At 36.2% G+C, this 12,777-nt stretch overlaps 3 protein-coding genes across 3 annotated transcripts; 1 reads left to right on the plus strand and 2 right to left on the minus strand.

Moving 5' to 3' along the window:
* The first annotated feature begins 1,705 nt into the window (after positions 1 to 1,705).
* On the plus strand, positions 1,706 to 3,916 carry LOC112507137 (probable galacturonosyltransferase 12). Its single transcript, XM_025111575.1, has 6 exons — positions 1,706 to 1,916; positions 2,056 to 2,117; positions 2,208 to 2,357; positions 2,443 to 3,033; positions 3,118 to 3,420; positions 3,504 to 3,916. The coding sequence occupies exons 1-6, from the start codon at positions 1,706 to 1,708 to the stop codon at positions 3,786 to 3,788; spliced, it is 1,602 nt and encodes a 533-aa protein (XP_024967343.1). The 3' UTR covers positions 3,789 to 3,916.
* Positions 3,917 to 4,362: 446 nt separating this feature from the next.
* LOC112507138 (transcription factor ILR3) lies at positions 4,363 to 6,599 on the minus strand. The gene is made up of 5 exons (XM_025111576.1): positions 6,237 to 6,599; positions 5,313 to 5,375; positions 5,070 to 5,147; positions 4,835 to 4,997; positions 4,363 to 4,760 (listed from the first exon to the last, which is right to left on the minus strand). Exons 1-5 carry the CDS (start codon positions 6,380 to 6,382, stop codon positions 4,503 to 4,505), a joined length of 708 nt encoding a protein of 235 aa, XP_024967344.1. The 5' UTR covers positions 6,383 to 6,599; the 3' UTR covers positions 4,363 to 4,502.
* Positions 6,600 to 6,819: 220 nt separating this feature from the next.
* LOC112506856 (kinesin-like protein KIN-14N) lies at positions 6,820 to 10,972 on the minus strand. The gene is made up of 16 exons (XM_025111156.1): positions 10,769 to 10,972; positions 10,539 to 10,683; positions 10,333 to 10,442; positions 10,139 to 10,258; positions 9,851 to 10,054; positions 9,562 to 9,771; positions 9,409 to 9,483; positions 9,180 to 9,326; positions 8,956 to 9,094; positions 8,687 to 8,796; positions 8,074 to 8,235; positions 7,794 to 7,996; positions 7,638 to 7,719; positions 7,463 to 7,567; positions 7,284 to 7,388; positions 6,820 to 7,193 (listed from the first exon to the last, which is right to left on the minus strand). The coding sequence occupies exons 1-16, from the start codon at positions 10,970 to 10,972 to the stop codon at positions 7,014 to 7,016; spliced, it is 2,301 nt and encodes a 766-aa protein (XP_024966924.1). The 3' UTR covers positions 6,820 to 7,013.
* Positions 10,973 to 12,777: the final 1,805 nt, after the last annotated feature.

The raw sequence follows: 12,777 nt of genomic DNA on the forward strand, positions 1-12,777 counted from the left end.
ATGAAATCAATACAAGTAAATGCATGCATAATGTAGAGAAACTTCACCTTCAGCAAGTAGCCATTTTGTTTGTGTTTATGGATTCGGATATCTTAATGAATGTATTTAATTTACAAAATAATAGTAATATTAAAAAAAAATGTATTTTCTTTTAATAAATATACTTGGATCCTCATTTTTGTAGGGAATATTTCTTGTATCTTAATTTTGGTTTATTAGCTATAATTTATGCTACTTTAGTTATAGTCTGATATCATTTTGGCTTATATGAGGATTTATAACCCTTTCTTGCAAGAATTGTAGCAACAATCCTACAAGTTGGGCACTCAAATTAAAATAGATGCATGCAAAGCTCAAACCCTTTGAAAAGTTTTGAATTTTATGAACCTGCATCTGATACGTGTTTAAGTCAACTTTACCACGCCACAAGAACTTGGACCACCTCATTGAGCTTAATACCGAATGAGACATGAATAACTAGAATTCAGTATGCAAAAAACTTGGATGTGAAAGAATAAAATCTCAGATGTTAAGAATGATTGCTACTGTAACTCACAGCAATCAGGCCCCTACCTTTCCAAGAGATATATTGTACTACACCTGTTGATTGACCTCTTAAATAAGGTTGTTTGAATCAATATCTCTAACCCGATGCAATGGAGACTCAAGTCTCATGAGAGGCATTTTAAGTTTAACCATTTCAAAAGGGTAAAAGATGAACTTATGGAGCTTGACAGAAACACATGTTGTCAAGCACTTGCTTACTTTTAAGTGGTTTCTCATTCTTTTCATCAGCAAAAACAAAAAGACAATGATACAAACGGAGAAAGACTAGCGACCAGGAATTGAATTGAATTGAATTGAAAGGTTTTCTTCCAACCATCAGAGGTTAACAAGTAGTGATATTCTTGTTTTCTCATTTGTAGTGAAAAGAGTAAATTGGTAAACAGAAACGGCCATGGAGATGAAAATCAAACAAGTATCAGAAGTTACAGGCATCCTGCTAATATAAAGAATACATCACCACTGGTGCTTGAAAACTTTGAGCATTTTAGAAGGGATGAAGAAACCACATACGTGGCCTGCTTTCACACTCATCTTATTCAAGTATGTTTTCTTTCTAGGTAGCCATCCATTTTAGAGAAATGAAAAAAGAAGATGAACAAGAAATGTAGCCTAATTTAATTAGAATTTGGAGGTCAACACATCATTTTCCTATGTGTTACTTTTAGTTGAGCCAATTTAACTTTAAAGCCAAACAAACCATCACCAAACTCTTTTTCTATTCTGTATTTACATTTTCACCCTCTACGTTTAGTTTATTTTGTCACGTACAATAAAATTCTGTCTTACATAAGTGGTATTAGATAACAAAAGATGACATCAAACTCGGCATATAATGAAAATCATTTTCCATATATACATATTCTTGGACTTGAATCAATGTGAAAAAAAAAAAATCAATGATAAACAGTTAATTGAAAACATGAAGGAAAAATAAACACTACAACTTAAGCAAGGTAAAGGTTTGGTACAAGATGGGAAAACCTCAACAGCATTGAATATAACTATAAGCCATTTCACCATGCATCTTCCCAATCTACCATTCCCTTTTGCATAAATATTTCTAGTATCACCCAAACCAGTAACCCGTGTATATATCTGTTTTCAACGGCTTGGGTTTCGGTTTCTTGTTTTGGTGAAAATGCAATTACATATATCTCCAAGTTTACGACATGTTACCTTGCTTCCTGGGAAAGGTGTGAGGGAGTTGATACAACTTAAGGTCGGCTCTCGAAGGTTATCTTACAAGATGCTTTTCTATTCCCTTTTGTTATTCACATTCCTCCTTCGATTCATCTACGTCTTAACTACTGTTGACACCGTTCATGATCACACCAAATGCTCTATCGTTGGTATGTATCCAACTTTTTTTCTCCTTCCAATCTCTTTAGAGAACATACCCGTATACAACATATATATATATATATATATATATATATTTAAGATGTTACTAGCTACCTAGTGTTTGATTTCTTCGCATATACTTGGCAGGTTGTTTGGGGGAAAAACTATCGCCCAAGTTATTAGGGGGCAGGAACCTTCAATCGGCTTCAGCTGTAATATACCAAACAACAACCTATGCATCTTTGTACATGTTTCTTATATGAATTATGAGGCTAAATTCTTAATTTGGTTTCTGAAAGGTCCCACAAGTAATATATCAAATCTTGGAGGACCCATCCAGCCAAGATGAGATAATAGACATTCCTCAAACTTTGGAAGAATTTGTTACTAGTATGAAAGGCAGCAACAGACCAGATGCAAAGACCTTTGCCACCAAGCTTAAATCCATGGTATGGATATGTATGTATGTATGTACGCATGTATTAATCCAATATGTATCATAAGATATAATAAGAATTTGATTTGTTTTCTTAGGTTACACTTCTTGAACAGAGGAGTAGGACTGCAAAAATCAAAGAATACCTGTACCGGCACGTTGCTTCAACTGGCATACCAAAACAGCTCCACTGCCTTGCCCTGCGGTTAGCCCACGAGCACGCCACTAATGCTGATGCTCGCCTCCAGCTCCCCTTGCCTGAGCTTGTTCCCGCCCTTGTTGACAACTGCTACTTCCACTTTGTTCTTGCATCGGATAACATCCTTGCAGCATCCGTTGTAGCAACATCTCTAGTTTACAACGCGTTACGACCTCAAATGGTGGTCATTCACATTATCACAGATAGAAAGACTTACTCTCCTATGCAGGCATGGTTCTCATTGCACCCTTTGGCACCTGCGGTGATCGATCTCAAAGCATTGCACCATTTTGATTGGTTTGCAAATGGAAAGGTCCCAGTTTTGGAGGCCATGGAGAAAGATCAAAGGGTTCGTGCTGGGTTTAGAGGCGGGTCATCAGCCATTGTGGCTAATAACACCGAAAAACCTAATGTCATTGCTGCAAAGTTGCAAGCCATGAGTCCCAAATACAACTCACTTATGAACCACGTTCGAATTTATCTGCCTCAGGTGGATGAATAATCTTTAGCACAAGAAATTAATTAAGAATTCATATAAATGGAATCACCAATTGATGGTGATCGATGTGTGCAGATGTTTCCAAGTCTTAAGAAGGTGGTGTTCCTAGACGATGACCTTGTGGTTCAATCTGATCTATCACCTCTGTGGGAGATTGACATGAAGGGAAAAGTGAATGGAGCTGTTGAAACATGTAGAGGCGGTGATAAGTTTGTAATGTCAAAGCGGTTCAAGAGCTACTTGAACTTTTCTCATCCCTTGATATCAAAGAATTTTGATGCAAATGAATGTGCTTGGGCCTATGGGATGAACATATTTGATCTTCAAGCTTGGAGAAAGACAAACATAACCCAAAATTACCATTATTGGGTTCAAGAGGTCAGTGATTCTATAACTCACACACATTAACACACTACACGAAACACACACAAGGTTTGACTCTTTCTTAATTTCTGATGCAGAACTTGAAATCAGATCTAAGTTTGTGGCAGCTAGGAACATTACCTCCAGGTTTGATAGCTTTCCATGGTGAAGTGCATGTTATCGATCCATTTTGGCACATGTTGGGCCTCGGATACCAAGAGAATACAAGCGTAGCAGACATCGAACGTGCCGCTGTCCTACATTTCAATGGGCGAGCAAAACCTTGGCTAGATATAGCATTTCCAAAGCTTCGAAGGCTATGGACCAAGTACATCAACTTCTCGGATAAGTTCATCAAGTCCTGTCACATTACAGCATCTTAACAAGGGCAAGGACCACCAATTTCAATCTTTTTGGTATGTGTATTATATTCATTAGCTTTTGCATTTTGTTGCTTCGATGATGGATTCTTTTTCATTTATTAGGCCCTTGGCTTTTCCTCATGTACACTAGTCAATGTCAACCAAGATTTGTGGTGAGTTCCAACCAACTTCTGCTAGCATAGATCATCAGGCCATACATAGTCTTGGCATTTTCTCTTTAGTGTCTTTTTCTTTTAAAGGTGAATATCATCAAACAGTTGGAATGCAAGTTGTGAAAACAGATATCAATATGCAACCACTTTTACTTTCTTGTGTTTCAAAGGAGGAACCAAGCATAAGAGGATGATGACAGGACAATGGCTCACCAATGGGAACAAACAGTATGGTTCTCACGTTTCTGGAAAGCTGAAAATTGACCTTTTCTCTTTGAAAATTGGGAAAAGAAAAAAAAATGGCAGAGATCAGAGTGACAGCAAGCTTGGGTGGCAGGTCAAGGTGGGAACGATTTTATTGGTTTGTTTGATTAGCATGATCAAGATCCATGCTTTCACATGATCCAATAGGAATCGAGTAATGAAGTCACAAACCCATTAACAGTTAATTTAACAACTTGATAAAAATAGCACATGGAGAGTATAATAATAGCATCATATATGTTTATACAAACAGAAACCTAATACAGTGTGTCATACATGAATGACAAACTGCAACGGATTAGGCGACTGGAGGGTGGAGCACATGATCTTGTGAGGTGTCGACGGCAGCAGGTGGCATGAACTGCCACATGGCCATTCCTGGGTAACTGATCACTGGAACCAACTTATTGCCGACTGCTTGGCTTCGTGCAAATGCAGCAGCAGGTGGAGGAGCCATGAAGCTAGGTTGTGCATTCATTGTGTTTGCTTGTTGCTCAAGCTTGTCCTTCTCCATCTTCAGCCTTTGCTTCTCATCCCGAAGTTCATTCTTCTCAGCCTACAAAAATGAAAAACATAAGAAACACTGACGAAGGAATTGTTGAATGGAATTGGAAGGGGTCAAAGGATCACCTTCAGCTCCTTAATTTTCTCCTGAAGATCTAAACTAGAATCTTTCAGCTTCTGGGCTTCTCGTCGTAATTGAGTCACCATTCGAACAGCATCAACTAAAATAGCAGCCTTATCAATTTTAGGGGGCCTCCCAGGCTCAAGAATTGAAGCCAATTCAACAAACCTAAAAGGTAGTCGTCAGTCCATAAGTGCTAACATATATGAGAGATAAGACCTAAGAGAGAAAATGGCATACTTGTCGTTTAGCTTATCCCTCCTCAATTTTTCTCGGCATGCTTTGCTACTTGTACCACTGCAAGAATCAGGTCTTCCCCTGTTGTACACAAGCCAACCAGCAACGTCAGGCTCAAAAACCGAAAGAAATGTGGCACATCTTATCTAAAGGTGAAAGTTCGACCCAATTGGCCATCACTAAGAAAATACCAGTTTAGCGGCTCTACTCTTCGAGGTAGAAACTTAAGAAGGAAGAAATAGTTACCGCTTTTTTGATCTAGAATCATTGTGTCCATCTGAATCCACAATTGAGCCATCGAGTTCCGCACTAGAAACAAATCAGAGCAGGAATGTGAAAGTTGAAAGAGGAAAAGATAGAAATAGATATGCATATTCGATTGGTGCATCACAAATTAGCATACTTATCATGTAAGGAGCTCCCTTGGGCTAGAAAACTGTACTAACTATAGAAAAGGACATTGTAGCACAGCTGAATTAGCAGAAAAATTACAATTAAGCTGAGGTAATGCCGTGATCACAGAAACAGTCTCTCTACTTCTTGGGAGTAGAGCTAAGGTTTGCATACATCCTATCTTCATCCAACACTAGTCTGTGTGGGATTTAAGGGCTGGTTTGGTTTTCTGAGGTAATGCCAAGGAACTACGTCAAACGGACTGCCAATCTAGGCTTCACATGTAGAAAATTGATATGAGTTTTTATACCCAATCAATAGCCATTTATATTTCCTGTTTAAAGTAGCTGAGACTTGATAAGAACATTTATACAAACAGAGTTGGGTGATCTACAAACTCCACATGGAGTGGATCACGCTGAGGAACATCAATCTGTTCATAAATTGCATATACCAATCAAAAGAAGCCAAGTTAATGGAAACAATGAGGGTCTTGCAAGAGTAGACATTTGGTCAACGCCATTAAAGCTCTACCACCTACCAATTCCAAAGTAGTGAAAGATTATCAAGGTTTTCTAGCAATCTATAAAAACAACTCCATTGGAATATAATTAGGGTAAACTAGAAAAGAGACTTGCAGGAGTCTGCTAAAGTAAGAGTGAGCAATCTATAAGCCCACCCTAGAGGCCTATGATTGTAATCACTCTACCAAAACACTTCGATTCCTGATCGATACCATACATGAAATTTCAAAAGAATTGAGGAAATGAAGAGTACCTAGGGTTGGATGATGAACCATTGAAGGTGGGTTGGACAGGCCAGGTAAATCCAGAAGCAGGAAGGGTGAAATTAGCATCAGGTACTTGAATATCTTCAATCAATCCATACTCGTAGATCCAATTGGTGTTCTCTGGAGAAACCATTGTGTAAGGAAAGAAAGAAAGGATAGAGAAAATGGAGATGAAAGGGAAGGAAAGTGGGTTTGTTATTCTTCAAGAAAAGAGAATGGAGAATCGAAACATGGGAATAATTGGTTGATGTTTGGATTTGATTTTATTATTCGTCCACTATGGAGAGTGGTTCTGCGTCACCCAGCACCCTACTATCAACACACACATGTTTTAGGGTTCAAACTCATTCCAAGATTACATAAAATTAAAATCTTTTACTTCTTTAACTACTACTTCCACACCAAGATGATGAATTGATGATGGGTGGTAAAATCTTTATATTTTTCTTTAAACCACTCCTAATATATATATATATATATATATATATATATATATATTGCTTCTGTTTTTTTCTTTCCTTATTATTTTCTTCACATTTTTCATGTCTTATTACAAAAAGGACACATCAATGAATGAATTATGAAACGAATATCATCGACTATCGAGTCTCATCAAATCAACAACAAGAAGAAGTACAAAGCTACAGCTAGCTATCATTGTTACAAACCACCCATGTATTCTTTCTTTCTCCTATACATGCACATTACAGTTAGAACTTACAAAGTTAATGATAATTACGAATCCAAGTACTACAATAAGAGAGTTATCCATAGCTCAGTCGTGGCTCCAAATATCTCATGGAGGTTTGGCGTCGAGGGATGCTGATCTCACAAGCATTTACTCTTGCAGCAAACCGAAGAGAACAAAGCGACTCATTCACTGAGGATGGTGCCGGAGAAACATTTACCACCATTAGCGTCTTCGAATCACCACCTAAACAAGGCTGGTTTTCACCATACAACATGAGATCATCATCACCACCAAGTTTCAAACCCATAAATTTAATATAGAATATATACATATATACATATACCTGGAGAAGATATGTAAGCTTTGAGTTCCTGAAAGGTATATGCTCTTCCTTCTTTGCCAGTGCAAATATAACATCACTTAATGATGACAAACTCTTGTTGATGGCCTGATACAAAATATTTCAATCAAAATCATTCTTTTCCAATAAACAAGTTTATTGTCGTTGTTCAACAGACATACCTGAGTTTCTTTTAGCCGATCCCCCGTGGAACCACTTTTGGAAAGACGTTCACTGCCAGCAAGGTCGATAAGGTTGAGAACACCTTGTACATGTTGCTCCATGCTCTAAAAAGTAAACCACATCAGCAACTGTATTTCAGTATACAAGCATCCAAAAGCCAGAAACCATCCTTACCTCATTAACACCTGATATCCTCAAAGTGAAGACAAAGTGACTTCTTGACGACTGCTCATTCATTTGAGTCTTACCCACAGACCTATATTTCAAACAAACCATTTTAGCATCTATATTCTTAAACAAAATGTACTTCCCTTTTTAATATCTATATACCTGCTTTGTGCAGCTCGGTTTAACAAAAATGAAACTTCTCGACTGCTACGAACATCCACAATAGTCAAATCCGAAACATGGGTGTTGCCACTCGCATCATGTTTTATTGCATACTGCTGCTTACTACCACTATCTGTGGAACAAGATCTGTTTGACGCCAACAAATCACGAATATTCTCATTGTATATCTCCAGCATTGAGACCTACAAAGTAAATGTACAACAGTTGTTCAAAAAACATACCAGGATCCAAAAAGAACAGATGAGAGTCAATTGCGAACCTGCATTTCGTACTTCCACCCTTGGTCTAAAAGCTTTTGTCGAGACTCAAATATTTGTTCCAAAGAACGGGGTATTAGTCCTTTCTCGTCATAGCTTCCTGGCGTGCCCATCATCGTATGTGTCTTGCCAGATCCTGTTTGACCATATGCAAAGATGCAAACCTACACAAGTAATTAACTGTGATTAATAAGATATTTGCTTTGCATTTGACAAAGAGGTCATTTCAGTTTCATTAAATTTTAGTCATGGACTTATGGAACCATCCTCCTTGGTAATTGTTGCAAACTAAACCTACAGTTTATGAATATGTAAATGCAAAAAGAACCATGTATTTTGCAACTTTTTGTATAAAATCGCTCATTCTTGCAAAGGGTAATGTGTTTTTGCACTTTTACAAGCGATGGTTTGTTTGTAATGAAACACCAAGTGTGATGGTCCATATAGTCAATAATCCTACTTAAGTCTTACATTGAATACTTGGAATAAAAACTGTTGGTGTTAAATTAGTAATGAAACCCAAAAAAGACTTAAAAGGATACCTAAATTTTTGGAATGTTGAAATAAATTGAGGAGAAAAAAAGGTTGAAATACAATGGGAAAAAATGCAATCACCTTATAACCATCGAGTGCACTTTGTACAAGCTGAGATATCTCTACAAACACCTCTTCTTGTGATGATTGGGGCGTAAATACCTTGTCAAACATAAAAGGATGGCTTTGCCCTTTTCCATAAGAGAAAACAGTAGCAACATAAGAGCCAAATACATGATAAAGAAATCTTAGTTTTCACCAATCTTTTTCCACAAATAGGGATAGATATAAGAGACTATGACATGATAAAGAAAGCAAGTATGCGAACCAATTTCAAGTAAGATATATACCATGTTGTACCAATTCAATGCCACGACCAACAGTTTCAGTCGTTGTAGGAAAAGATACAATCTTTGTTTCATTATCAACACCTTCATCCAACAAGAGGGGCCGGACTCTGCAGAAAACTCGAATGTTTCCTTTTAGTTCCTGTCGCAAAAATACTTCATTGGTAAGAGTTGTATGGTAGTAATGATATGTTTATAAAGTAGGAAAAGAAAAAGAACGGACATACCAATATTGTATTATGCAACTTTTTCCGTAGGGCTTCTCCTTCAACCACTTTCAGTTCTGCCTCATCCACACGAATTTGTAACTCAGAATTAAGTCTCTTCTGTTCTTCGTATCCCGTTCTTGTCTCCAACGATGATAAATCAGATATCTATGAAAAAAAATTCAAATATTAGTCTAAAATCAGATCAACAAATCTATAAAACAAAATCGTTCCCACAAGCCAATCATACCTCCAATTTCTTCTCTGCAATAGCAAGCTGCTCCTGCAGTCTTCTTATTGTGTCACTTTGCAAAGTACATGTAGCCTAAAAGAGACACCAAGGATAAGTATAGCACAAGTTATATGAGATATATATTAAAGAAGATGATGATTGTCTAATAACCTCGAGCTGAATTGATTTTGACGTTAGGTCGCCCAACTCAGCTGCCGACTTTCCGGTACACTCCTTATATTGCAACACTTCTGCTGTTAAATCTTGCACTAGTAAAAGTTGGCGATCACGATCTTCTCTCACTTGATGCAAATCCCCTCTCAAACATCCAACTTCGCTAGATAAAGCTTCTTTTAGCTTCATTGACTCTTCTAGACTTGCCTACAAACCATCATTCAAAAGTTCAGCCAAGATAAGCAAAAGACTACAAATTTTCGTACACGAGAATTGAAAGACTGACTTTGGTAGATGCCAACTGATCCTGCTGAGAAGCATGGTAGCCTCTCAACTTACTGAGATTTTCCGTTAAAGCAGCCTTCTCTCGCTCCACAGTCTTAAGGGTATCACTAGTTTGATTAAGTTCCGTCTGGAGCTTACTGTTGTATTGTTGTAAGCTTGTGTTGTACTCCTGCAACCTCTTGTACATATCATTGATTGATAATATCTGGAACAAATCCATGTTAGATTCCTCTATTACACATAAAACAGATAGAAAAATGATATCAGAATTTGTTGGATTTAGATCCACCTTCTGATTAGCACTGGAACTCTCTCTGACAGCTTTTTCAAGATCTTCCTTGAGGGAGGCTAGTGATCTCTCAGCAGACATTCTTGCATCCTTTTCTTTCATTAATGTTTCAATTGCAGCCTGAAATCAAGATCAACCATCAACACCTTAATAACTCTCTCAAGTTACCAGAAGATGCTTGATTCCAATCATACCAACTTATCAGTTTCTTCTTTCATGAATTTCTCTTGTAAAAGGGAGTAATTCTTTCGCAACTCCACTATTATTGAGTTCAGTTCTTCTTCCTTCGCATTCATGAGCATTTCTAGATATCAATTCAATAACCCATCTTTATCAGCAATTACATGAATCAAATTGGGGAAAATTAAATACAAAGATTGAATCTATATTATTTACTTACCCATGTCATTGGATTTCTTTTCTGCTGATTCAAACAGCTTTTTAAGCTTCTCGTGCTCGAAAGAAAGCTCCCCTTCAAATTCTTGGAACCATCTTACACACATCCGAAGTTTTTTTATATAGTCCATCATCATCTCGCATTTTTCCTGAAGAAAAAGAAGCCACAAAATTAACATTACAATATGATGCAAAAGACAAGTCGTTACAGAAACGTAGACGAACTAGAACAACCTTGAGATTGAATTTATCCTTGGTTCTGATCTTGACATTCAACAATGCTTCAACCTCTTCTCTTGTGAACTCAATCCCTCCACAATCCGAACCAGCAATGCTACCTGGTCCACTCCGCAAAACCGGATCTTGGCCGCCATTGACAACCGAAAAAGCTTGCCGTGGTGTGACTGGTGTTCTGCTACCATTAGCCGTCCCCACCATTCTGCTCAACCCTTTTTCTGCCGCTCCGATCTTTAACACAGTCTCATCAAAACCCCACAAAGTTTCTTGGATCTTCTCAGTTCTTGAAAACCCAGAAACAAGTTTGTTTTTCTTTTCTTTTATTTATTTTTTCTAAGAAAAAGAAAGGGGAAAAAAAGAAATTGGCAGACAAAGAAGGGGGAGGTTTTGTTACTCAGAAAGAAATGTGGGAGTGGAAGGAGTCTGTGGCGGTGGTGGTGGTGGTGGTGGTGGTGGGTCCGTGAATTGGAATCAAAGCTATCATGAGTTAGCAATCAGGGCCGTCGCTTTAATTTGCAGTGAAGGGTATGATGTAGATGATGGTAATGAGATTCAAAACTTGATTTGTTTATCATCGAATGTAATGTGTAATGAAATCCAAGAAAGAAAGGAGTAAAAGATTTATTGTTAGGTGTGGGCTCCATTAAAAGGTAAATTGCAGTAAATGTGAAATGAGCGTTGGTAAATTATTAGGTACATTTGACATGCCCACCATACCAAACGCTCTTTATCATTTTCAAATCTTGTTTTTTAATTATTATTTTATTCGTGTTCTGTATTTTTAAACGTAATTATTATTTTATTTGTGTTCTGTATTTTTAAACGTAATTGTTATTTTATTCGTCTTCTGTATTTTTAAACGTAACGATAATGGTAAATGTGGTTGTGGTATACAAATTTTTATTTATTTCATCTAAAAGAAAAATATACCATGTATTATATTTTGAGTTTTTTTGTGAGTTTTCAATATTGATTTTTCTTTTTAGCCATAACAACTTTTTGCTTACAATTATCTTGAATTTGTAAGAGGTACAATTAATTACAAGCTCTTAAGGTTTACAATTTCAACTTTAGAATTATCTTTTTATATTTCTTACTTTTTCATTTTACACCATTGTAATATTAACATAAATAACCATATATAAACTAAAATGCATTTCTTTTTTGTACAAGTTACATCATCATAATATATCGTTTCGTCTTTGAATTAAGCCTAATATTGAATATTTTTGAATTTAATAATACTATTAAATACCTACAAATTAATTTGTTTTATATCCATACATTTTCATTTTTCATTTTACATTTTTATCATATTAAAAATGCACAATCATATATTAACTAAATACATCAAAACATGTCTTCTTTATTTAATACATATTATACCATTATTAGTTGTTCATAATTTATTATAAAACCATCATATACTGCTCTCATAGATAGAGTGAAAGGCCTCATTGTTATCATCTTAGTTAATAGGAAATCGACTTAAATGATCATTTCTCAAACCCAAATTGGTCTCTTAACCATTTCTCTTCCGGATTTATCCAAATGTCACTACTTCCGTAATTTAACAAGGTCCGCAATATTAATTAAAAGGCAAAAAAAAATTCAAATTCAACACAAATCTGCAATTGCGGCGGCCAAGTCCGCAATTACAACAGTAAACGGGTTGATTTTTTTTTTTTTTTGGGTCTTTTAGTTAATATCACAAATCTGGATATTACGAAGGTTGTGACATTTGGGTAAATTTATGAGAGAAATAGTTAGGAGACCAATTTGAGTGTTGGAGATGGTCATTTAAGTCAATTCCCAATTTATAGTAAGACTATGTTTTGCAAACTAGATGATAAGCTAACAGATAGCTAATAAGATGATCGAGAAAAACATTCTTAAAAAATTAATCAATTACAAAATTTATAATATAATTAAAACAAATTCCAAATAAATAATATGTTATATAATACAAGAAGATACTAGAGAAAATTTAAATAATATATTCTAAT

This window comes from Cynara cardunculus (genome assembly GCF_001531365.2).
Source record: "Cynara cardunculus var. scolymus isolate 2C chromosome LG 2, CcrdV1, whole genome shotgun sequence".
Classification (NCBI taxonomy): Eukaryota; Viridiplantae; Streptophyta; class Magnoliopsida; order Asterales; family Asteraceae; genus Cynara; species Cynara cardunculus.

Excerpts from the sequence above, each read along its gene's own strand:
- LOC112507137 (XM_025111575.1), top strand. The coding sequence starts at position 1,706 with ATGCAATTACATATATCTCCAAGTTTACGACATGTTACCTTGCTTCCT. Across the intron at positions 2,118-2,207 it reads GGAACCTTCAATCGGCTTCA|GTCCCACAAGTAATATATCA; the intron begins GCTGTAATATAC and ends GGTTTCTGAAAG. Across the intron at positions 3,034-3,117 it reads TTCGAATTTATCTGCCTCAG|ATGTTTCCAAGTCTTAAGAA; the intron begins GTGGATGAATAA and ends CGATGTGTGCAG.
- LOC112507138 (XM_025111576.1), bottom strand. The coding sequence starts at position 6,382 with ATGGTTTCTCCAGAGAACACCAATTGGATCTACGAGTATGGATTGATT. Across the intron at positions 5,376-6,236 it reads GGTTCATCATCCAACCCTAG|TGCGGAACTCGATGGCTCAA; the intron begins GTACTCTTCATT and ends ATTTGTTTCTAG. Across the intron at positions 4,998-5,069 it reads AGGGATAAGCTAAACGACAA|GTTTGTTGAATTGGCTTCAA; the intron begins GTATGCCATTTT and ends ACTACCTTTTAG.
- LOC112506856 (XM_025111156.1), bottom strand. The coding sequence starts at position 10,972 with ATGGTGGGGACGGCTAATGGTAGCAGAACACCAGTCACACCACGGCAA. Across the intron at positions 9,484-9,561 it reads CAAAATCAATTCAGCTCGAG|GCTACATGTACTTTGCAAAG; the intron begins GTTATTAGACAA and ends TGTCTCTTTTAG. Across the intron at positions 8,236-8,686 it reads GTGCACTCGATGGTTATAAG|GTTTGCATCTTTGCATATGG; the intron begins GTGATTGCATTT and ends TTACTTGTGTAG.